The 26,082-nt window shown below is 34.5% G+C and overlaps 1 protein-coding gene across 3 annotated transcripts; it reads right to left on the bottom strand.

Annotated features, from left to right (window-relative positions):
• Nucleotides 1–268: 268 nt before the first annotated feature.
• On the bottom strand, nt 269–25,249 carry wif1 (wnt inhibitory factor 1). 3 transcript variants are annotated; one of them, NM_131229.2, is made up of 10 exons: nt 24,999–25,241; nt 24,711–24,850; nt 19,612–19,720; nt 19,134–19,274; nt 13,797–13,892; nt 11,372–11,467; nt 9,937–10,032; nt 4,749–4,844; nt 3,526–3,621; nt 269–1,055 (listed from the first exon to the last, which is right to left on the bottom strand). In NM_131229.2, exons 1-10 carry the CDS (start codon nt 25,138–25,140, stop codon nt 931–933), a joined length of 1,137 nt encoding a protein of 378 aa, NP_571304.2. In that variant the 5' UTR covers nt 25,141–25,241; the 3' UTR covers nt 269–930. The 3 variants fall into 3 exon arrangements, with proteins under 3 accessions (NP_571304.2, XP_068075612.1, XP_073801691.1); XM_068219511.1 differs by lacking the exon at nt 9,937–10,032 and having other exon boundaries at nt 24,999–25,249; XM_073945590.1 differs by lacking the exons at nt 269–1,055; nt 3,526–3,621; nt 4,749–4,844 and adding an exon at nt 8,455–9,737 and having other exon boundaries at nt 9,787–10,032; nt 24,999–25,249.
• Between the last annotated feature and the right edge of the window lie 833 nt (nt 25,250–26,082).

Below are 26,082 nucleotides of genomic sequence, written 5' to 3'. Positions count from 1 at the left end.
TCCAAATCCAGTCCTGGAGGGCCAGTGTCCAGCATAGTTTAGCTCCAACCCCAATCAGACAAACCTGAGCCAGGTAATCAAGGTCTTACTTGGCTCACTTAAAATGTCCTAGCAGGTGTTTTGAGGCAAGTTGGAGCTAAACTCTTAAAGACACCGGCCATCCAGGACTGAGTTTGGACACCCCTGCTCAAGTCTAATCCAAGCTCCACTAAAAAAAATATAGTTTGGAATGACAATGATCTTAAAGAGTTAAGAGATCTTCACCGGCTTCATGAAAACACGTTTTATTTGTGTAGGCTAATGGAAGTCACACGAAACCATTTTTGGCTTTATGTTTATGACATCACAGAAGCAGCTTATTATCATTGTTATACAAAAAACATTAAAGCGTCAACTTAAAGACCGTCTATCTATATATATATCTATATATTTTAATTTTACATGGGCGTCGACAGAATACATGTTACTTATACAAGAGCTTGTTTGTAAAAGCTACTACATAAATGTCATCTGCGTGAAGAAGAAAGTTAGTGATGACAACATGTTTACAAAATGAGCAAATCGGACGAGCGCAAACTGAACAGCAATTACCATCCTAAGAAAAGCTGGATCCACAGCCCGGAAGCTCTCGGAAATCCTCCAGTGATTCAGCGCCACATCTGAAGCGAAACCACACGAAACATCCCAAACGTTCACCGCAACCATTTGACTCACTCCCAGGACAGAAGCTGGATGAAGGGCGACTGGATGAGATCTATTATATCAAAGGCGATTGGTGTGGTGAAATACTACAAAAACAAGTCCTGCTCGGAGAAAGCAGCAAGTCCGGCTTGGGAGTGTCCCGATGAGGAGCGGAAGAGGAGGATGAAAGCTTTGTTCTGGGGAAAGGCGATGTTGAAATGGAGGTGCCTTGGCCCGAAATCTTGAGGTTTAAACCACATAGTTGGTTTCAGACGGCTGACTGGTTTCAGGCGCTTCCTTCGCCGCCGCCACAGACGGAGACTTGTGTTTGGATGGAGAGACCCGCTGGCTGTTAGAAACTCCTCCGCGAAATCCTGCGGGAACACAGCAAGCACACACTGAGGAATGGCCGTTTAGAAGAGGGATTTGGTTCAGATTGTGCAAACTGTGGTATATTTTTGTCACATTTTTCAAACAAATCAGAAGAAAAACACTTTCAAATGACAACATAAAAACAAAAAGACGTACAATAGAAGTACCAGGGTCACCAGATACAATCTTATTTACATTCATAAGCATTTATGTTTAATCAGACATCCACCATACAAAGGCTTACATATCAAAGATCGAAAATCTCCTGAGAGGGGGTTTTAGATACATCGAGGAAAATAAGTATTGAACACGTCACCATTTCTGTTTCACCGTAAACATATTTCTAAAGGTGCCGTTGACGTTGATAATAACCAAAGAAATCCATATATGCAAATAAAAACAAATCTAATTAGTTTAAAAATGAAGTTATGTGTCATAAAATGAAATGACACAGGGTAAAAGTATTGAACACATGACGAAAGGGAGGTGTAGAAAGGCAGTGAAAGCCCAGACAGCAGCTGAAATCTCTCTGTAGTTCTTCAGCAACCCTCTGCCCTTCCCTTATTGTTCCTAAAATGTTACAAATACATTATCAGGATGATGAAGATGAAACCAGGATGGACATTTCAGCAAGACAATGATCCAAAACACAGCCAAGGGAACTCTCAAATGCTTTCAGAGAAGGAAAATCAAGCTGTAGAATGGCCCAGCCAATCACCTGACTTGAATCCAATATAAAATACAAATGAAAGATCAGATTTGATAGACGAGACCCGCAGAACACATCAAGATTTTTACACTCTGTTGAAGTCTGTGAGAAAACTCGCACCTTTTTACTAAAATCTGGTTCAAATCAATGTCAACTGCTTCATTAGAAATATTATTCCCAGGAAAAACACATGACGTGTTCAATACTTATTTCCCCCTCTTTACATACAAATAAAAGCACCACAATTAAATTAAAACATTACATTTCTTCTCAACCACTTTCCCCAGTATGAAGACATTTTATAGGATTGCTGTCAGTACTTCCATAAACTGTGGTCTCTTTGATGAAAGCTCTTTGGTACTATTTGTTTAGCCTAGTAAAGGCAGTCTAAAAATGAACTGTCATAACATTCAGAGGTGTAGTTATTTATTAATAATAATAATACATTTTATTTATCCCTCTCAGGCTCAAATGAATTTTTAGAAACAACTGCCTTAATTTTAGCGAGACCTTCACATGCAAGGCATTCTGGGATGTTGCAGATTTGCAACATTGGCTCAGTGTGGTAATTAGACACTGACGACTGAATATGATATGAACAATAACTTTTTATATACAATTTTTCAAACAATGTAACAAATTGCTTTTCAGTGGCAGAACAACAACAAAAACAATATGGGATCCAAATCCAATATCTTAAATCCTCATTGAGTAGGTCATGTTTCCAAGTCACTTTGTCATGTGGTACTCCAAGAAACTTTTTTTTTTGTGTGTGTGTGTCATCTGGTGAGCAAGTGGGGAAACCTGAACAAACCTTGTTGCTAATGGACAACAAAGTCCCGCAGTGGTACTTCTGAGTAAAAAAAACACTGTATCTGATAAAAAATATGTATCTGTAATAAGGTAGTTATTTTTTAACTGTTGCAAATCAGCAACGACTGCCTTGAGAGGGTTATAACTAAAACCCAAAGTGCTACAACAACAGAGAAGTCAAACGTTAGTCTTGCATATACTAACACTGACTATATCAGAAGTATTTGGATGTAATTCAAGTTTTCCTGTAGAAAAACGTCATACGAACAATGTTTGGTGGCTCAATGTATTGCAGCAGTGTTTTTAAAAGTCTAAACACTTTATTGATATAGTGTACAACCAAGGACGCATGTGGTCAGAACACAAACGAGTCGCAGGTAATGAAGTATTAAGCATTTCTCTCTTAGAAAAGCCCATCTATGTAAAATGATAGCAGGCGTTTGTAGCCCCGCTCATGCTCCGCCTCTCCTCCCTTGTTTGGTATCCCCCGGTCTGAGCGATGAACAGAATGGCGACAGTTGGCCATGCCTACTGGTAGCTTCTTTTGGGTTCTTCAGAAACCAATGGGTGACGTCAAGGATACTACATCCATATCTTTTACAGTCTGTGCTCTAACCCCATTTCTTTGTTCAATAATTGATCAAAACCAAAAAGTATTAGTTTGTGCCCCGCTCTCCCCTACAACAATGTATTTATCTTCTCCTTTAGTAGTAGGGTCTTTAAAATGTATCTCGTTTTCCACTTTTACAAAGGCGTTCATTTTAATATTTGTAATAGTAAACTGCATACTATGTGCGTATGCAAAAACGTTTTTTGGTATTATTACAGCAAAATGTCTAAATATCCGTGGTAAAACCCTGGAATTAGATCAGATTTCTAGCTCTAATCCATTTCCAGGTGGCAATTAGTCTCTTGGCCTTGGGAAAAGGGGATGTGGGATGTTGTCTTACTCTTATTGCAGTGACGTCCGTGCCAGCCTTCCCGACACTGGCACCTGTTGGGCTCCACGCAGGTCCCGTGTGCTCCACAGCTGGGCTCGCAGACAGCTGCACACACACACATGCGCACATACACACAATCAGCCATACACAGAGACGCAGTGTTTAGTCTTACAAACCTTCAGCCTGCAGTCCCAGTGGAAATCTGAAGGTTCAATCAAGCACCGACGGCTCGTTTTTACAGTTTGTTACTGTTTGAATTTGCTTGTTAAGTCTGACGTCTCTATCAGTTGCCAAAAGCGACTGACAAACGGTCATTTATATGCTCAGAGTGTGCGTTTATATTATTGAAAAACATGATGTAATGTTTAAATTCGTGTCTAATCTCAGATGGTTGGCACATTTGTTATTATAAATTCACATAAAACTTTTGAGAGATTTTCTCATTTCTATTAACGTTTTGCAACTAAACTCCAAATATCATGCTGACAGATAGGTTTACTTATATTGCAATCAATGTACCAGCATTTTTTTTTTTAAAGAGATGAGTTTTTTAATAGACAACCATTAATAATGGAATAAAGGCAGGGCAAGGCCCTCATATACACTGTAAAAAAATTTATGACAAAAAGTCAAGACAACAAATATTTTCAACTAAATGTTTTAAGTCATACAAAGTTAAAATTATTTAGTTGATTGATTTAAGTTGAGATGACTAGAAAAGATCATTTAATTCAACTAAAAAAAATTAAGGCAGCAAGAATTGTTTTAACAGTGTAATTTGAATTTAACATATGTGACCTGTAATGCAGGAAAAATGTATATATCCATTGCAATTTTGTGAAATATTTATTTTTTAGAATTGCCTGAAAACGTCTTGATTCAATTATAAAATATGGGTGTTAATGAAATTATCTTAAAATTGACATTTGCCAATAGACATATTTATAATTAGCTATTTAAATTTGTGCAATCCTAAAGGTAATACAAACCTGCCCTATTGATTATTCTTTTATATATCATTAAAATATTGGTGTCTGAAATGCAGAAGTCCAGATAACATAGTGAACATGATTTTCCAAAAAATTGGCTTTAATGTGTGACATGACTAAACAGCTACTGAAATAGTTCTCTCAATTTAAATGGGTTGAGAAATCAGGTTTAGAGTGCCGTTGGTGAATGTATTTTTCACCACATATGTCCAGAGTGGTTCTGTCAGCCTCATATAGTCTCACCTTTGGAGCACAGATCTCCATGATATCCTTTGCTGCACTTGCATTTGTTTCTCCCTGTGCATTTGCCTCCATTCCTGCAAGGCTGTCGACATTTACCTGAAGCGGACAATCAAAAAATAAATCAGTCTCTGTTCTGGAATGCAAAACAAATGTATAAAATAACAGAATAGACCTTTCTTTATTATTCGTTTTTTATTCTTTTTTTTTTTTGACAATCATAGATGATCTTATATATAGTCTAATATAAATAATTATAGATAGTCTTAACAGCCAATCACATACTACTATACACACCATATTCACCATCACCAAACACCTCTGCCACATGTTTCCAGGCCCAGTATGTAAGAAGTCAGAATTATTAGCCCCCCCTGAACACATTTAGTGACATTTAAAGGTTTAACTAGGTTAATTAGGTTAACTAGGCAGGATAGGGTAATTAGATAAGTTACTGTATAAGGATGGTTGGTTCTGTAGACTCGGAAAAAAATATAGCTTAAAGGGACTAACAATTTTGACCTGAAAATGTTTTTTAAAAAATGTAAAACTGCTTTTATTCTAGCCGAAATAAAACAAGTAAGACTTATTTGGAATATTTTAGGAAATATATATAAAAAAAAAGGGGGGGGGGGGCTAATTATTCTGACTTTAACCGTATATAAAGATTGATCATAAAGCACTGACTGCTATAATAATGTTTTCCTCTATTTTGATGTACAGCTATTCTCTGATGTTCCATGAACATGATTGGCTTGTGTCTACACTAGTATATTTGCATAAAAGCAATCTAATTGGCTGATATCTGTTGGTGCTTTAGAAGTAGAAGGTTTTTAACTTCTTGAGCAACCCATAAGCAACAGTTCCAACGCGACTCGACAGACCACAATTCAGTTCAGCAATGATTCTGATGACACTCCATTCGAAGTAAATAAGAAGCTCAAAAATGTTAATACACATGCAGCAACAACGATTTAATACATTCTCAATTTAATTTTAACAGAAGAAATAAATATTTCTAATAAATTTATTTTAATATTTCAATATTTATTTGTTTATTTTTTTACTTGAGCAGAAATATCTATCCTAGCATTTATTATATCTTCCTTTAAAGGTCAACACACCCTAGTTTTTTGAGATTTATTTTTGTGTGTTAAACATCAACGTTAGCACGTATCAGCTTTAATTGTGGGGAAAACTGGATCATTTTGAGCTTTTGTCAGCTAGTTTCATCTTCTGGGTTTAAAATCATGTTTGAGGCGGGATCAAAATTGATGACGTAGTGCATATCTGCTAATGGAGTGATGACGCGTGGGTTTCTCATTTTTATTCATAGCTGAGTTTTCTTATCCTATGAAAAGACGTTGCTTCTTACTCATGACTGCACATGTTTTCCGATGATAGACTAATATGGACAGACCACAGACCTGCCAAGCTGTGAGACTGCGCATGACATGCAGTATTTAGCCGTTCATGAAAGCTGTTACATGTTTGTTTCCATGATCCACAGAGTTTGTTGCATGGCTTTCTCCGTGATGCTGCAATTGTGAATATAAATCATATAAAATTACGAATAGCCTATCGTATATGTAACGCCTTTAAATTACTTACTGTTTATTGCTTTGCAATTTAAATTTGTAAACTATAAAATCATGCATCTTTTGTATCAGATTTTTTTTATCTTGAGCTGGTGAGCTGACAAAAGCCCTTCTTTTTCCCTTGCTCTGTTCTGAGGTAGACTTGAATTGCAAGAGGGAGCTTTCACAACCCTTTAAGTGTGTTTTAGATCTAGGTATTTGAATTGAGGTAAAAAAAAACAAAATATCAAGGAAGAATAAAAACTATATATTTAAAATGTAAAAACTGACAGAAATGTAAAGTAAACAAGACATTAAATCAGGGTTCCCACTCTCAGCCAAATCCCTGACATTCTCTGACTAAAAAGCTGAATTTCCATAGCCTATAATCAACAAAACCAAACTGTTGGGCACCGTTGTGCTTTGTAAAATAGCTAAATATTCATATAGTTATAATTTGAGCTGATTTTTCACAAGTTTAATAACCTTTATAAGCACAACAATGAATAGTTTACCTTAGATTTGAAAAAGAAATGAAAAGAAACAAGAGCATGCAGTCTTCAAAGTGGTCGATTCATAACCAAAGCTCCAGAAAATGACATTTTTCAGATATATTTAATTGGTAAGTTAACAGGTACAGCTTGGTGACTGCATTTGACTCAAATGACTGCCAGTTGACAATCAGGAAAGGAATAAAAGGGTGTTGTAAAATAGCCCAGCCATAACAGTAGGCAAATTTAAAAATACAAGAAAAAAAATATAAAACTAAAAAATAAGATACAGCATAGAAAAATTTAAAATTTGATGAAGGTAAACTAGGGTGATTCTGTGGCTCAGTGGTTCATTCTGCTGTGGTGACCCCTGATGAATAAAGGGAATAAGCTCAAGGACAATATTTAAATGTATATTTATTTTAACGTTTCAATATTTATCTGTTTTTTGGGTGTTTTTGAATATCTATTCTAGCAATTAATATTTCTTGCTATAAGTGTGTTTTAGATTGTGATATTTAAATGAGGTAAAAATATCAAGCAACGATAAAAACTATATTTAAACGTAAAAACAGACAAACAGGCGGCGGAGGGACAGACATGTAAAGTAAACAAGACATTAAATCAGGGTTCCCACTCTCAGCCAAATGTCAAATTCCCTGACTTTCTCTGACAACAAAGCCTAATTTCCATTGCATAAAGTCAACAAGAACTGTTGGGCCTTGTTGTGCTTTGTAAAATTGCAAAATATTCAAATAGTTATAATTTGAGTTGATGGTTGATAATTAGCTGATCATTCTTCACGAATTTAATAACCATTATAAGCACAACAATGAATAATTTACCTCAGATTTTGAAAAAGAAATGAAAAGAAACAAGAGCATGCAGTCTTCAAAGTGATCATTTCATAGCCAAAGCTCCTAATAATGACATTTTCCAGATACATTTGACTGAAAGTTAACAAATACAACTTGATCACTGCATTAGACTCAAGTGACTGCCAGTCGATGAAGAAGAAAGAAATAAAATGGTGCTGGAAAAAAAAGCCTGACCAGTAGTCAAAACTTATGGAAAAACTTGATAAAAGATAAGATACAGTATAGAAAAATTACAATTTGATGAATGTAAACTAACGGTGGCTCAGTGGTTAGCACTGTCGCCTCACAGCAAGAAGGTTCCTCCGGGTGCTCCGGTTTCACCCCACAGTCCGAAGACATGCAGGTGAATTAAATAAACCAAATTGGCCGTTGTGTATGTGTGTGAATAAGTGTGCATGAATGTTTCCCAGTACTGGATTGCAACTGGAAGGGCATCCGCTGTGTAAAACATATGCTGGATAAGTTGGCGGTTCATTCCGCTGTGGCGACCCCTGATGAATAAAGATACTAAGGGAAAATTAATAAATTAACTAAAATAAAAAGCAACAAAAAAAAAAACGTTCCTGATCTTCCACAACTTGAGGAAAAATCTGTCAAATTCCCAGACTTTCAATGTCTGGAGTAGAGCATTTAAAGTTCCATGGTATTCCAGAAGTTCCATGACCCGTGAGAACCCTGTTAAATAAAAAGGAAACTTTCTGTCTGTGTGTGTGCGTGTGCGTGCATGTGTAAAATGACTATAAGACTCTTTCCAAATGCTCACGTATCCTCTTACACCTGCATACTTGATCAAGATCAAATACATCTCGCCGGCTGCTTTCTTCCTTAAAGCTTAATGTAGTCCATCCCCACGAAACCATCCCAAAAAAAGGGGGCTAGTTTTTACACAACATGACCTCAGCAGGACTCTGCACGTTCACGTCACACTCCGTTTTGACAGAGAACACGATACTGCAGCGGACCAGACGGCAACAACTGGCCTAATGCTATTAAAATGTTCCTTCAATATTTTCTCTTCCCTCCCTTTTCAGACCAAACACCTCTGAATACGGCAAAACTTCCTGCCTTTGAACAGGAGCGGAAGAAAAACGGGGTCAAACAGGAGTCGTTTAAACATTAACCAAACAGACCGCGGGCCTTTGACGCAAAGCAGCTAAATCTATAATGGAAAACCGACATCTGTAGGCAAATATAAAGTAGCGTTTATATCAATGCTTGCTCTTTATTTTGTTAAAGGAGGAAAAGGCTCGTTTCTGTGAAGCGCCGGCGATAAAATGCCACACTCGTGAGCTCATGAGGTTGGCTTTAGTGATTAGGGTGACAAACACAACTGCATTACATCCTGTGTTTGCTCATGTAGGTGCCGGACCATTTAGCACTAATGTGAGAACACACTTCACTAAAGACTTTACTTGCTTGAACTGCAATCTGGGGAAGCCAGTCTATTAAAGCCTAAGAAAAACACGACAGCTTTCCCTTTGAAAGATGATGATGATCATGATGATAATGTCACTGCCAGTTAATAGCTGTTTATTCAGTCGTCCTAAAACTTGGAGGATTAGCCATTTTGAGCCTTGGTTCAGGATTTCCTTAATGTAGTTTTCTATTTTACTCATTTTAATTTCCTCTTTAGTGTCATAAGTCCTGGAAAATTATTTTAATATGCTGATTTGCAGCTCAAGAAATGTGTGTTATTGTTAGTAATGTTGAAAAACAGTTTTTTTTCTTAATGAATGAGAACATAATTCATATTAAATAAGATCTTTTTGTGGCATTATCGCGGTTTTTACCATCACTTTTGATCAACTTAATGCATTTTTCACTGAATAACATTAATCATATGGACTCTTGTGGAAGTGTTTATCAAGTATTACTAGATAAAGACAATAAAAAAACACTATTAAATGATCAAATTAAATTTATCCGACACTTGCACCAAAAAAAAAACATCGTGCATTTATGAAATGAGGTTCACACAGGTGAGTGGGCTTGACAAACCACCTGTAGAAAGACTCTTCTCTCAAAAAAGACAAACTAACAAACCCCCTCCTAACTCTAGCACTTAACACTCTGAGCACTAAAGGCTGATTTATACTTCTGCATTGAGTAGTGCTGCATTTATACTTCTGCATGCTGTTTCTGTTGCTCTGCAATAACACTTCCGAAACGCTAGCTGGTGGTACGTTTTCATGCTCCTCTGTGTCTAGTTTGTTCTTTAACTGTTGATTAATGTGTCTGAACTCACTGAGCTCACAGCGGACCCCTTCAAAGCCCACGGCGCAGATGCATTTGCCAGGATGGAAACACGTCCCTCCATTCAAACAGGTGGTGCTGCAGTTTGCTGTTATTGGAGAACAAAAACAACATGCCAAATGTAACGCCGCAAACTACAAAGAGAAATAACACACACACTGCGATAGTGCTTTATTTATTTATGTATTTGACCATTTATTTAGATCCTGCTTTATGGTTTTGGCCTTTTGGTTTACATCTGTAGAACACAGATAGGTGTCGGGGGGAAAAGTGTCCAAAAGTAACAAATCCATGTCTATTTATTGGTTAATTATTCATGCTAAGTAGTATGTATTTAAAGCCTGTATCTTGTGTATTTAGTTCATTTTATGCTAAGAGTCAAGTTCAAGTTTGATGTCATGTTGGTTACTGACTAATAATTGAGATTCATGTTTTCAGAATATAAGCAGTTTACCCTAAAATGTCCTGTGATTTCTATTGCTAAAACACTTGTAACAACTTCAGGAATTAATATATTTTCATTTCCTGATAGTAAAAAAAAGAAAATGGCTCTGGAAATGGCTAATATTTTCAGAATATAAGTATTTTACCCTAAAGTGTCCTTTGATTTCTATTGCAAAAAGACCTCTAACAACTTTAGATATAATATATTTTCATTTTCTGAAATAAAAAAAAGAAAATGACTCTAAAAAGGTTAATATTGTCAGAATATAAGCAGTTTACCCTAAAATGTCCTGTGATTTATTTTGCTAAAAGACTTGTAACAACTTCGGGAATTAATATATTTTCATTTCCTGATAGTAAAAAAAAAAGAAAATGGCTCTGAAAATGGCTAATATTTTCAGAATATAAGCATTTTACCTCAAAAGTGACCCGTGAATTCAACTGCAAAAACACTTGTAACAACTTTGGGAATTAATATGTTTTTATTTTCTGATATTTAAAAAAAGAAAATGACTCTAAAAAGGTTAATATTGTCAGAATATAAGCAGTTTACCCTAAAATGTCCTGTGATTTATATTGCTAAAAGACTTGTAACAACTTCAGGAATTAATATATATTCATTTTCTGATATTAAAAGAGAAAACGGCTCTGAAAGACATGACAGAGTTTTGGCGCAAGTTATTTATTATGGTTAAAAACATTATTTACATATCATGCCAGTTTCCCAGGAAGCGAAAAATTTATTTTGTATTTTGAACACATGGTATGGAAATAGTATTTTATTCTCAGATTTTTAATGTGGTATTAATGTGCAACTCTTGTGACTTAAAAGTAATAAAATATGACACCAGTAATCTTTTTTTGTTCTCTTGAAAGACCAAATGCAATTTATTATCAGGTATGATTTATTTGTTCAGGGGAAAAAGGCCACCCATAAAAAACTTTGGTACAATTTAACCACATGTAACATGTAGGAAACTCACCTCTCTCACAACTGGATCCAAAGTAGCCTGGTGGACAAATACACACGCCTGGACTCATACACAGACCACCATTTAGACATCTTGGAGAGCACAGGGCTAAAAACAAAGCAAAGAGGCGAACGTTTAAGCAAGTTTATTGTTCACCGACAATTAAACCATTAAAGTCCAAGCGAACAGGAAGTTTTATTTCAGTGTGTTGAAGTACTTCTAACTGAAACGGAATATTGAGTAGGGGCGGGGCTTTCTTTTTGCACATCATTACCTCGTAGTAAACTAACTGAAAGAGGGGCATGGTTATAAATATGATCAAAGTAATGTTATCAGAGAAAGACTTAAAGAGCGGAAGCAAATGGCTTTTATTTTTAGCCGATAAACTTGCATGAAATAACAGCTCATCTATGTGCATTAGCAAAATAACATAGTGAATATTGACATCAAACTGATTTAAATGAGTTAATCTCCACAAAAGTGTAAACACTGATCGAAAAAAGTCTGTCAATCACTCTACTACACGGCCAATCATAATTTGGGGTTTGGCTACTGGCTGAGCCATAGTGTGTATGGCTGATGATGTGTCAAATTCACATTTAGAAGTACCAGCCAAAATTGAAAGACTTATTTAAAAAAAGGATTAAATATTAATAGAAAATAAGTGTTCGATAAGTGTATGATTTACGATAAGTGTACGATTTACGTAATTTTATGAATGTTAAAATTATGTACACTGTAAAAACGTAATTTTATGGTTTATTTCCGGTAGCTGGGGTGCCGGAAAAAAACAGCCGTTAAATTACAGAAATTTATCGTAAAAAAAGGGATAATAAATTACAGACATTTCCTTAAATTTCTGGTAAGTTTCTGTAATTTAATGTCCGTTATTTTACGGTAAATTTCTGTAACTTAATATTCATTATTTTACGGTAAATTTCTGTAATTTAATATCCGTTATTTTACGGTTATATTCTGTCATTTAATATCCGTTATTTTACGGTTATATTCTGTAATTTAATATCCGTTATTTTATGTTAAACTTCTGTAATTTATTATCCACTATTTTACCGTAAATTTCTGAAATTTAATATCTGTTATTTTACAGTAATATTCTGTAATTTAATATCCGTTATTTTATGGTAAATTTCAGTAATTTAACGGCCTTTATTTTAAGTTTTTTCTGACACCCATAAAATTAAAGATTTTTTTTACAGTGTAGCACACCTTTAAATATTACGACAAAACATAAAATGTGCATTTACTGTAAGTTTAGTAGTTCAGTCCACATGATTTCTGAGCTTAGTTCGAGATAAAGAAACGAACTGCTCTCTTCTAGACCGAAACATGCATAGTTAATAGGTTTTAGTTTTAGTAAAAACTCATGTTGCTGGTGTCGTTTGGGCTGCAGATTTTCTTGATAAGCGAAGCACAAAACTTAGTGGTTTTGGCAGCAATGCAGGCAAAAACAAATCAGCCAAAAGCTGTGTAGGATGAAAGGTGTTTTGTGGATGCGGTTTAGGTACAAACACAGCAGAGCTACAATGAGGATATTGAAAACATTTTCAGCATCTAATGGAAGCTTTTTTTAATGGTAAACCGCTCTTTTAAAGTTGTAAATAGATGAAAACCATATGTTTGTGAGTCCCAACCTGCTGGGTAATTCATGTTTTTTTTTTTCTTTCAGACAAGAAGCCTTTTAGAATACATGCATGCTTCATTCCTTCATCTAAACTAGTACATAGCAGGCTTAACCACGCTTTGTAATTTGCACAAGGTATTTTGGGAAGTGATGCCCTGAGGTTGAGTATAATCATCATCATAATAAACTATATGCATTCGTTTGCTTCCAAAGGAGGCTTTCCTTCTGAGAAAGGACTCTTGGAGGATGCACTTCTCTACTTTTTTATGAATCTGTTTGGGTTTTGTAGTGGAGACTTTATAAGAAAGTCCTGCATGCGCACATCTGTTGTTAATGGATTTGAGTTGTTGAGGGTATGCTGGTCAGACCTTTATGGGACATCTATAAAAGCCAAAAATGTTAATGAAAATCTAATATTTCAGTTAGTGTTTTATAAATACGGCAATATTTTATTCAATTTAAAGTGTTTTTTTTTGTTTTGATATATAACTTTTATGCTGACATCAAGAACACAATTAATGATTTTTGTAAATAACACAGTACTTACCTGTAATAACTGTATTTTACTGTAGGACAGTTATGCAGTATGTTACCGTATTTTAAAGTTGCATTGCTAAAATTGCTGTATATTTTACAGTAAAAATACTGTAAATACATATCCCCCAATTTAAATGATGCTGTAAATTTTAATACAGTATTTTTGCTGTAATTGTTTTACAGTAAGTTACTGGCTACTGTAGATTCTACAGTAAATTGTTAACAGTGTACTTAACTTACATGGTAAAAAATGGTTACCTTTCTCACAGTGAACGCCATAAAACCCATCCTGACACTCGCAGACCTGCCTTTCATTGCAGTAGCCTCCATTTCGACAACCTCCAGGACACTTTGCTTCATAAAGAGAAGACATAAATGTTGAGAACACTTCCTCTCTCTCCCTCTCTCATTTTTTTTGTTGTTGTTGTTGTTGTTTTCAATGTGTAATGTTTTCTAAATGCTCCATAATTTATGCCACTTCAAGGACTTCAGATTCCTTGAGAAGTTCAATTCAATTTAATAACAGAACTTCCTGATACCAGCATATAAAAAGGAGGGGGGAAAGGCTTTGAGGTAGAAACCACAATGTCAACAACTCTGTCTAATCTGATGTGGCCCCTGTATACTGTTACAGATATGTTTCAATGTAATTCACAACTAGCTTTTAAGACCAAGGTTTAGTGTACCTAACATTCTGTCAACATTTGTCGTCTTTTGAAACTCGTTTTCTGTGTGAGAAGCAAAATGAGAGGTTTAGCCGAATGTTCACACTGCTCTTTTTCATACTGTGAAAGGCAATGGGGACTTTTCAGTAAAAACCCAGTGAATTGGGGTCTGTTCGTCATTTATAAAACTCTTAAAATACAGCATTATAATTTTCATCAGCGCTTAGTTCTCATAAATGTTTATTAGATGTTTAAGAGCAGCTTGGACATTCTGCTAAACCATGTTCCATGGATGCGTTTGGATAGACATGAGGGTGAATATTTAGAGCAGATTTGCTTCAAAATATTTCACAGTTGTCTTAAGATCCAGTCATTTTACATAGCTTATTCAAGTCTTTTGAAACTCACATATGCTTTTAAAAAAAAACTAAATGAGAAGTTTGGTAGAATGCCCAAGCTGCTCAAATGAACGGAGACTGGAGTCTGTCACTGGATGAAATCTTACATTTGGTTGCATTCTTAATACAGTCTCAAAAGTAATTAGAATAAATCATATTAAACACATTAAGTGTACTTTTCCAATCATTTCGGCTAAGTTACATCAAAACCATCAAGACCGTTACCTCTATTTAGCATCCAACCCAATGAACAATAACGTTCTGTTTGATTTTAAGAATGTTAAGAACTTTGTCATCTACAGCTTTAAATTCTCAAGCAACACCCCAAGAAAAACATGTACAGGCAAAACAAAATCAAGACCCATGACTACTGAGGATACAGTGAAATGCAGGAAACTGAACATTATTTACAACTGTATTATCTTTAATACGTGAAAAATGGTCCAGGGCACATTCATGACAGTCTGGACCTTACATTCACAAATTAATATATGCAATATCAACATGCCTGATCTGTGATGTTTATTCATAATAGAGAAGGAGGATATGTATGGGTCATTATTCATACAAAGGTACTTGTGTGTATCTTGGCTTTTGCAATCAATATAAAAAGGTTGTAAACACAACATGCAATTTTAAATCATGCACATGCATTGGAGTACTCAGAGAGGCTGTGAATTAAAGGTCGTAATGTTGTAAATAATCAATCATGTTGGTCTCCTCAACGTATGGTCAGTAGTCATGGGAATTAATATAGTGTTGCCTGTGTTATTTTTTGACACTCTAAGTGCTGGTCTTTGTCACAAAATTTGTTTTTCCATTCCAATGTGCTACTTTCCTATTGTTTTTCTATGACAGATGTGTGTGTGGCTGATATGCTGTCTTTATAGCGTCTTGCACATGAGTACTATTCATCAATATCAGTTCCTAAGCAGTGGACCAATCAGAAGAACTTAAAGGCAGAGCAAGTGTTGTACAGTAGCAAGTTGGCACTGTTAATATGTGACAGCAACTATTGTTCTCAATGAATGGCCCCTAAGACTTGTGTTTTATGAAGCAACAAGGATTGAAATTTCAGCAAAATGTTCGGCAACACTTTATTTTGATGGTCTATTTGAGAATTAGTAGACTGTCTGCTTAATATCTGTTGATATTCTCCTTCAACAGACATTTAATTGACTATTAAAAACTTAGCAAGTACATGTCAACTTACACGGGCGATGCGGTGGCGCAGTGGGTAGCACGTTCGCCTCACAGCAAGAAGGTCGCTGGTTTGAGCCTCAGCTGGGTCAGTTGGCATTTCTGTGTGGAGTTTGCATGTTCTCCCCGTGTTCGTGTGGGTTTCCTCCGGGTGCTCCGGTTTCCCCCACAAGTCCAAAGACATGAGGTACAGGTGAATTGGGTATGCTAAAATTACCCATAGTGTATGAGTGTGTGTGTTTCCCAGTGATGGGTTGTAGTTGGAAGGGCATCAGCTGCGTAAAACACATGCTGGATAGGTTGGTGGTTCATTCCACTGTGGCGATCCCAGATTAATAAAGGAACTAAGCCGAAAATAAAATGAATGAATGAATGTCAACTCACCTTATAATCTAATGAGATTCAGTTGTCATGTAGATGCATAGTAACTTAAATTCAACAAACGGACCATCAAGATAAAGTGTGACCAAATGTTCTACTAAATCACCTACATGTTGGATATTCCAAGCAAAAATAAATTAATAGCAAACTGAAATTTTCGGATGAAACATCCTGTAAAGAAATAGTTCCCCCAAAAATGAAAATTCTGTCATCATTTACTCACCATTTACGAGTTTCTTTATTCTGCTAAGCACAAAAGAAGACATTTTGAAAAATGCTGGAAACCTGTAACCATTGCCTTCCATAGTATTTGCTTTTCCTGCTGTGGAAGTCAATACAGGTTTTCAGCTTTCTTTAAAAATCTTCTTTAGTGTTCAAAGGTTTGAAACCACTTGAAGGAGACAAAATACTGAGTAAATATTAATTAAAGGTTCATCCAATGCACATTTGTTTTGATTTAAGTCCAGTTTCCGAAACTTCACAGCAAACATTGCCAAACATAAGGCTCAAAATGCAGGTAAACTTGAAAATGCTCAACTATATCCACTACGTCAACGTCATTTCATCCTGTGAGTGAAATTCAAGCAGTCAGACTTTTGTAAAAACATCTTGTGAGCACTAGTCATTAAGGCACCCTCAGCTGTCAGTAGGAAACACTGGGCTTCCTCCCTGCGGGGAGGCTTCAGACAGATGGACCATTTGATCTGTGAAGTCTGCAGGCCGAGTGGAGAGGGGTGGAGAAGGGTGTGTAGGGGAATGCAACACCGTGAGGTTAGTGTGTGTGAGAGGAGGGAGGGGGGATCAGAGAAAAAACATAACACGCTCATTCTAAAGGGCTGCAGCTGGCAGGATTCACATGACCTCATGAGCCAGCGATGGCTTTGTGGGTGAGGCTGAGCGTCACCCGGATCGTGATCTGTGTTTCTCTTACCAACTACACTTAAAGGACAGCAAGATGGAGCCCCGATATAACATTTGTGCTCATCTCAAATCCGAACTTTTACCTGACGGATTTTAACTTAATTCTCCATCGCGCTTACATTCGTCTCCTAAATGTTTGAGAACTTTAATATACAAAGATATATAATAAATATACAAAGCTCCAAACATTACTTGCAAGGAACAAGTATGTAGAGTTGAAGCCAGAAGTTTGCATACACCATATTAAAAGGCACATGACCATTTAAAAAAAAAAGTCAGATGTTAATGTGACTAAACGTTTTCTCTTTTAGGTAAGTTATAATTATCACATTTGTTTCAGTTATGCTTAATGGCAGAATAATGAGAGAGATATCTTTTGAGAAATTGTTATAACTTTTCTTGAAAGTCAAGTTTACATACAATACGATTATTATGCCACTGAGAAAGCTCAGATGATGGTGTCAAGGTTTTGGAAGTTTCTGCTAATTGACAACATTTGAGTTAATTGGAGGCACAACTGTAGAACAGCATTTAAGAAAAACCTCAAACACACTGCTTCCTTGTGTGACAACATGGGAAAATCAACAAGCCAGAATCAACAAAAAAAGCCAGCTTACAATTTGCTAAATTACACAGGGAAAAAGAATAATGTTTGGAGACATGTCCTGCGGTCTGATGGAACTAAGATTGAACTGTTTAGCCATAATGACCAGTGTTACATTTAAAGAATGAAGGGGAAAGCTTACAAGCCAAGGAACACCATCCCAACTGTGAAGTATGGGGGCAGCAGCATCATGTTGTGGGGCTGTTTTGCTGCAGGAGGAACTGGTCCACTTCACAGCATAGATGGCATCATGAAGAAAGAACATTATGTGGAAATACTGAAGCAACATCTCAAGACATCAGCCAGGAAATTAAGACTTGGCCACTAATGGGCCTCCAAACAGACCATGACCCTAAGCATACTGCCAAATTAGTTAAAATGTGCTTTAAGGACAACAGAGTGAATGTTTTGGAGTGGCCATCACAAAGCCCTGAACTTAATCCTATAGAAAATATATGGGCATAGTTGAAAGCCTACAAATCTGACTTACACCAATTTTGTCAGGAGGAATGGGCCAAAATTCCTTCAAACTATTGTGGGAAGCTTTTGGAAGGATACCCAAAACATTTGACAAAAGTCATACAGTTTAAAAGCAAAGCTAAAAAAACAGGGAAATGTAAGTAAACTCTTGACTATCTAGAAATTAATTTAAAAATTCTCAAAAAAAAATAAATTCTCTCATTATTCTGGCATTTAGCAAATTTAAATCATTTAGGTAATCCCAACGGACCTGAAATAGTAAACGTTTAGTTTGATTTACCATCAGACGTTTATTTATTTATTTTTTTAATGGTTCTGTTTCTTTTTTCAGAGTGTATGTTAACTTCTGGTTTCAACTGTACATTGAATGAACAAATTCATTAGCATAATTTACTAATATGTCAGGCTATATTTCAAATATTTCATGAGCATGACAATAATTGATTCCGTTGTTTTACTAAATTGTGGACATCAATTATAGCTGATTTTATACAGTGAAAATGAATAGTTACTGAGGCTGAGGCAAAGGTTTTGAGTGGATTATATCTTAAATCTGTGTCTATTCTTAACACAAAGGTCTCAAAAATATAATAAAGTTTTAAAACAAATATAATTTGTTTGCTCATGATATATAAATCAAGCATGACCATTAGTTTCATATTGCTTTGCCGTACATTAATAAATAAAAGGTTTTTGATATATTTAGAAAGCCTTTTGACCAATTTAATCTATCCTAGTAACACAACTGAAGTGTTAAATACCTCCTCTTGGGTTTCAGATCGTAAAACAATCTCTACACAAGGAGAATCCCATATTTATCTTGCTTCTACATTCATACTTTACATGAATTGTCTATATTCTGTTTTAGAAAATAAACAAATTTACATATTATACTTTATTATACAACAATCAAAAAAGTTTGGACAGCAGAATGTGTTGAGCTCACCTCTCTGGCATGTTTTGAAGAAGATGGCATTGTGTGGCGTCCTCAGGATGATATTTCCTCCAGCATCCATCACCAGGATGGTCACCTCAAATGCTGCCACACCGTCCTGGTCACCTCTGCATGGAAAGCCCACCTGAACCACTGAGTATATAAAGCCACTGTTGATTACTAAACATTGAGCATCAACATGCCACAGATCTCAGTATGTATGATGAATATTGATTCTTCTTATGGATGTGCTTTAAGAATCTGAAACATTAGACTCATATATATTTATACATACAGTATTCAACATTTGAGTGCATCAGAATCGTTCATAAAAGTCATCATAAAACAATTCAAGGCGTTCATTCTTCAACATTCAAACTATTTTGATCCACTTCAAATGTTGAATACTCTGTATATATATTATTCCTTAAAATTATTTATATTAAACTACAAAGAAATGACAATTAAATACAAAAGAATAAAAGCGCACCAGATGCTTTGTGAGGCACTGATCCCAAAAGAGGAACATTGACAGTAGGATCATCCATAATGTCTTTATCCAAAGAACGCAGAGTCTGAAACTCATAAAAATACTCTGCCTGAAGAAGAAAAAAAGACAAACAGAAATTAAGTTTGTTTTAAACTCGAATAGTTATCAATCAAGCAATGCAGATGTACATATACATCAGTAAAAATTTTGAAAAGGAGGGTTTTCCGGGTGTCCTTAAATCCGCAAGGTAATCAATTTCCTCTGAAACAAGCAGCACAGCGCAACTAATGACCTCAACTCTTTGAGAACGAGGACAGCCGTGATGCTGAAGCCAAACACACACTAGAGAAAAAAACTGTCCCAAAAAGAGATGAAAGCAAGGCGGACGCTTCTCTTTTATTTCCCCCCTTTTCTTTTTTCTTTCCCCCTTGCTCTCTAGATTTGGGAGTGTAAAAGCTGGTCAGCGTTTGATGAAGGCAAAAGTACACAAGCTGTGTGGAGAGCTTAGCTAATCCTACAGCTGAATGGTAATAACCAACACAGATAACTCTCGCCGCCAGCCTTTTATGCCGGAGACCTTTGTTCTAAAGCCTCGGCGGTCGTCTTTGAAGCTAACAGGGGCCGGGACAGAGCGGGCCCTCTCTTTTTTGCCACTATCCCTCCCCTTGCTATTTTAATTTCTCCCTCTTGCTGCTCTTTCGTCAAGTCAACATGCCATTCACGGATTATGATCCCGGTGTGCAAAGATAGATCATTGATCAAAAGAGATTCATGGGAATCCCTAAGGATGTTTTTGTAGTTGATTTGTATGTACTTGCATGTAAATAATTGCCAATTGATATTCATGATGCAATGTTGCATGCAAAAGCATCCTAGAGCTGTTTCCTTTTGTTGTTGTATTCTGTTATTCTTGATAATGCAAGATATGTTTCCTTTGAATTTGTTTAGGGTTTCTGCAGGTTTTACCAAGTCAAATTAAAGACTTTTATGACCTTTTAAAGACCATTATGAATGAAATTTCACTCACACAAAATGCTAAAGATTTTTTGTAATGGCCAGTGGATTTTTTATTTTTTTTACTTGCCCCAATAAAATTCTGTTATTTCTTAGCCACAAATATTCAATAATTTGTCAAATATATCTATATGTATATATATATATACATACATACATATATATATATATATATATATATATATATATATATATATATATATATATATATATATATATATATATATATATATATGCATTTTAGTTTCAAAAACTGTTTTAAAAAAGGACTCTTTGAATGCTGAGAAAACTGAAATAATGCTTTATTTATTTAGAGCATTGTTGAAACATTTGTCAATATGTCTCTCAAAATATTATATATATATATATATATATATATATATATATATATATATATATATATATATATATATATATATATATATATATATATATATATATATATACATATACATTATTATTATTATTAAGTTTTAAAATAATCAACTAAAATAAACTTCTAAATAATGTGTCAATTTAATGTTTATATATATATATATATATATATATATATATATATATATATATATATATTTAATATATATTTATATATCAATTTTAGTTTCAAAATTGGTTTTAAAAAGACATGTTGAATGCAGAGAGAAAATTCAGAAATAATGCTTTATTTTAATCAGAGCATTGTCGAAACATTTGTAGAACATATTTTAGTGTAGAAATCTCTCGAAATCTCTCAAAATATTAAATATATGTTTTACTAATTGTTTCAGAATGTATAGAGAACAAAAAGGTATTTAAAAAAACTGAATCGTCAGATAAAGTAAAATAAAAAAAATATTATATATGTATAAACTTTTTTTAAAATTATTATTATTATTATTATTAACATCATAAGTTTTAAAATAATGAGCTGAAATATACTAAATTTATTCACAACAAACATTTATGTGTAAACAGAGACCTTTAAAACAAATGTTTCTTTAAGGAAGATAATTTAACCATATTATTAAAATTGAAATTGTGTTATTTCTTAGCCACATAAATAATGTGTCAAATCAGTGTTATATATATTTAATATATATTAATATATAAATTTTTGCTTTAAAATTGTTATAAAACAAGGACATTTTAATTGCTGAGAGAAAATTCAGAAATAATGCTTTTAATTAGAACATTGTCGAAACATTTGTAGAACAAATGTTTGTGTTTTGTTCTCAGTATTCCAATGACTATTCTTGCTAAAAATCTCTGAAAATATTTAATACATAAGTGTTACTACTTGTTTCAGAATGCTTAGAGAACAAAACGTTCTTTTAAAAACTGAACTGTCAGATAAAGTAACATTTTCAACATTTTCAGTAGGAAGCTTTACATGGACAAAGGAAAATTAAGACCTGAAAATTAAGACACAACGCCATATTTCAGTCTTTCAGGCTTTTTGATGCCTACATTTTATTTTTGTAAATTATTTTAAGACATTTTAAGGCCAAGTGGACACCCTGTTTTTTTATAACAATATGCATTCAAGAAGTGTGTGTGTCCTTTCATGAACCTTTCTCCTGGCTGTTTTGTATATTTATCTGCTCACTTGGGTTTTAAGGTAATGTATATAGAACTGCTACAAAAACAAATTTACTGTGGAATTAGTTTAAAAAATATATATAAATTATAATTTTATAAATTAATAAATCTATATATGTCAACATGGCGAAGCAGTGGCACAGTAGGTAGTGCTGTCGCCTCACAGCAAGGAGGTCGCTGGGCCGCTGATTCGAGCCTCGGCTCAGTTGGTGTTTCTGTGCGGAGTTTGCATGTTCTCCCTGCGTTCGCGTGGGTTTCCTCCGGGTGCTCCGGTTTCCCCCACAATCCAAAGACATGCAGTACAGGTGAATTGGGTAGGCTAAATTGTCCGTAGTGTGTGAATGTGTGTGTAGATGTTTCCCAGAGATGGGTTGCTGCTGGAAGGGCATCTGCTGCGTAAAAACTTGCTGGATAAGTTGGCGGTTCATTCCGCTGTGGTGACCCCGGATTAATAAAGGGACTAAGCCGACAAGAAAATGAATGAATATATGTCAATATAAAAGCCTTTTTGATTTTATATATTTAGAAATGTTAGCCTAATATTTTATTTAAGCTTGTTTTGCTCAGGTGCATCATTGAGCAACTATTAAATATTGTGGTAATAATAGAAATTTTATATTCTCTGTTTTAATTTTGATTTAGCGATTATTTCTGACCATTCTGATGTCTTTTTTTACTTCTTTATAGTTGTATGTATATACTTTCTAAGCCATTTCGAATTTTTTTTCTATTTTAAAATAAACTAAATAAAATAGAATTGATAGCTAGCCAGCAAAATATATAAATATATACGTTTTAGTTAACTATATAATACATTTAAATGATGAAATTTAATTTATTTAAATTTTATTTAAAATAATTTATACAAAAAACAATCAGGCCTATTGACTTTTTGACATATTATTATGCGTTATCATGCTTACATTTGCGCACAACACAATTAAAAATGCATCTAAATTTAAATAATTTCCGATAGTATGATGATTAAGGGATCCCGAATAATCTTTATATTCCATTGTCCCTAAATCAAAGTGTTTTAAAAGCCCTGATTGGAAAAAAACCCCCTCATAATTCATAATCAATCCCAGATACTCACTATATTTGTGGTCTTCTGATATTATGAAACTATGGGAAAAATCTCTGGAGGGTAAAAGAAATCATTCGCCACTGTTTCTGCCAAAACCATAACGAATTACAAAGCGGATCAACAAGCAATAACGCCGCTACAAAGTGATTCCAAATGGAAGTTCCGCTGGTCAATAAAGCGCGGGCTCTGGCACGCGCGCTCGCGGTGAAGGCTACTGATGATGACGAGCCAGATGTTTGGCACATGCATGAAGATGCGCGCTCACGAGGCGGACCCGCGCTTTGATCCGCGTGCAGCTTTACACCAACATGCAAAATACCGCAAGAATTTAACTAACCCTTTTCCTTTCAAATTAGTCAATACAGGCTATGAGGCATATTTGGACTATATTAAAGTGCTAAAATATTTTACCTGTGAAAAAAGAAGCTTTAGATAAAGCACTTGAAATGAAAAGCAAAATTGCATGAGATAGATTTTTTAATCCCTTTTTTACTGTAAAATTATCGGACAATTAATTTCTACTAAATTAAATTTTAATTTCAAGTCTTGTTTTAAATAGCTTATGTGTACACCATTGAAAACAACAAAACTTTTAATAAACACTAGATGATATTTCAAATGTTTTAGATTATTTCACGCATTTTTAAAGTTATCTGGACGTGCAATATAAATCATGTTAATCATAAAAATAAATAATATTTATAAATAAGTAAATAAATAAACACAAACATAAGCTAACCGTTCTGTTTATTAACTAACACCAGTTTAAGGATGTTAAGCTAATAAAAACCAAACAGCTTGAGAGAAATGTTTTGTCAGTATCTATTTGACGTAAAGGTACCGTCTTGTAACCATAGCAATGTAAGAAAAATAAAAAATAAACTGAACACCAAGCCAAACTTTCACCATTCACTTTCAGTTGATGAAGGAAAGAGTTCTTCAGGAGCTTCCTAATAGACATGTTGTAGTTTTTATTATATAATAAAATATCTGCTGAAAAACTGCTCTTGTGTCACACATAATAAATAGCTATAAAAAGGCAGATTTAGATCAGTAGTTCTATCAGTATTCAGTAAGTACAAACATTTATTTAACCATCTTTGAAACACGTTTTGAATATATTTTACTTTTCTCACCACATACTTTTATTTTTTAAGGCTATATAAAAAAAAATTTGCTAATTTAATTGAATTTATTTTATACAAGAATGAGTTTGTGCAGATGTTGATGGCAGAAAAACAACACAAGCTCTATGAAAACAAGTGTTTTGTTGCTTAAATAAATGCATGTCATTTTAGATCTGTTTATGATGTATATACTTTTTAAGCCATTTTAATGTTTTGTTTTTGTTTTAAGTTAAAGCAAATAAATTATGATTGAAAATATGATGTAGTTACTTATATAATAAATTTAAAGGTACCTGATCAGTGGCTTGCCAGGTGAAGTTGACGTGATGGATATTGACAGGTATCGCTGGCATTCTCTGCTGTGCTTTCCTGAAGTCGTGTGTGAATGGAGCCATTTTCCCCTCAGAGACTATTAAAATATCCTCTTCAAAACCTGTTCAATAAAACACTGCCTCTCATAAATCACAAGCCTCTCATACTGTAGTTAGAAACATAAAAAACTTTTAACAGAAATGTTTCCGCAATAGTTTGCTCTAAAAACAGCACTGAAGTGCCAGTAAAGAAACTACGCAAACTATTACCAATTAATATTCTTGCTTGATTGGCATCAATCCACATGTACATGGTTCCTCGCTCTTCATAGGCAGCTTCCAGCAGACCCCCTAAAAGCAGAAGGACGCACGCTTTAAGGTGCAGCTGAACAGCAGGCGTCCTGAAAGCCATCCTTTGGTTGGTTTAAAGCGCACTGGCCGGTGTTTCTGTTTGTCTGCGCTCGGTTCAGTCCTGTGCTGTAAATGTGTCTCGAGCGAGTCTTCAATTGACAGAATGATTCGCGCGGTCTGCTCCGCGAGCTACTTGTACGCAGCAGGAGGTGCAATTTACACAATTCACCACGAGGTGGTGCTGTTTAATTTAATGTGGCACTGATGCAGAATGTATATATATATATATATATATATATATATATATATATATATATATATATATATATATATATATATATATATATATATATATATATATATATATATATATATATATATATATATGCCTGGGAGTTCAAATGGTTCGAAAGACCCATTTACCCACAGACAAAGGTGCAGAATATAACCCAATATGAACCAATACAATGCCATCATCAATAGTGAAAATAATCCATCATATAATTGAAGGAACATTTTTACATTTAGGGGCGACGTGGTGGCGCAGTAAGTAGTGCTGTCACTATTTGATGGCATTTGATACTAATTGTTTGTTTTGTAAGCAACACCCTGAGTCCCTAGTTCACTAAATTTGGCAATACAGTTATTATAATTTGCTTTGGAAAGATTTTTCTCTTTTTGTAATTGAGAATGTTGATAAAGACTTTTCCTTACTATGGAAAAATGTTTGGTTTGGTTTTGTTAACTATAAAACAGAAGCTATACATAAAAAGAACATATATTTTCTTAATCTTCTTATCTTATTAACAAAATGTTATATACATAAATGTAAATTTTCAAACCAAAAACATTGTTTTATATTTTGCTTACTGAACTGTTTCTAACTCTTTTACAAAAAAGGCTTTAAAAACAACTGAAATTTGTAAATTATACAAATTTACAAATTTCTTTTTCTTTAATGTGTAATGTATTTATCCCTTCTGTTTGTTTTTGTTTTACTTTT

The sequence above is a fragment of the Danio rerio genome, chromosome 4 (assembly GCF_049306965.1).
Source record: "Danio rerio strain Tuebingen ecotype United States chromosome 4, GRCz12tu, whole genome shotgun sequence".
In the NCBI taxonomy this organism is placed as follows: domain Eukaryota; kingdom Metazoa; phylum Chordata; class Actinopteri; order Cypriniformes; family Danionidae; genus Danio; species Danio rerio.
The sequence above is the reverse complement of the archived record's forward strand: the minus strand, read 5'-3'. Positions and strand labels throughout refer to the sequence as shown.

Excerpts from the sequence above, each read along its gene's own strand:
- wif1 (NM_131229.2), bottom strand. The coding sequence starts at position 25,140 with ATGGCTTTCAGGACGCCTGCTGTTCAGCTGCACCTTAAAGCGTGCGTC. Across the intron at positions 24,851-24,998 it reads TCAAGCAAGAATATTAATTG|GTTTTGAAGAGGATATTTTA; the intron begins GTAATAGTTTGC and ends TTTATTGAACAG. Across the intron at positions 13,893-19,133 it reads CTTCAAAACATGCCAGAGAG|CAAAGTGTCCTGGAGGTTGT; the intron begins GTGAGCTCAACA and ends CTCTTTATGAAG.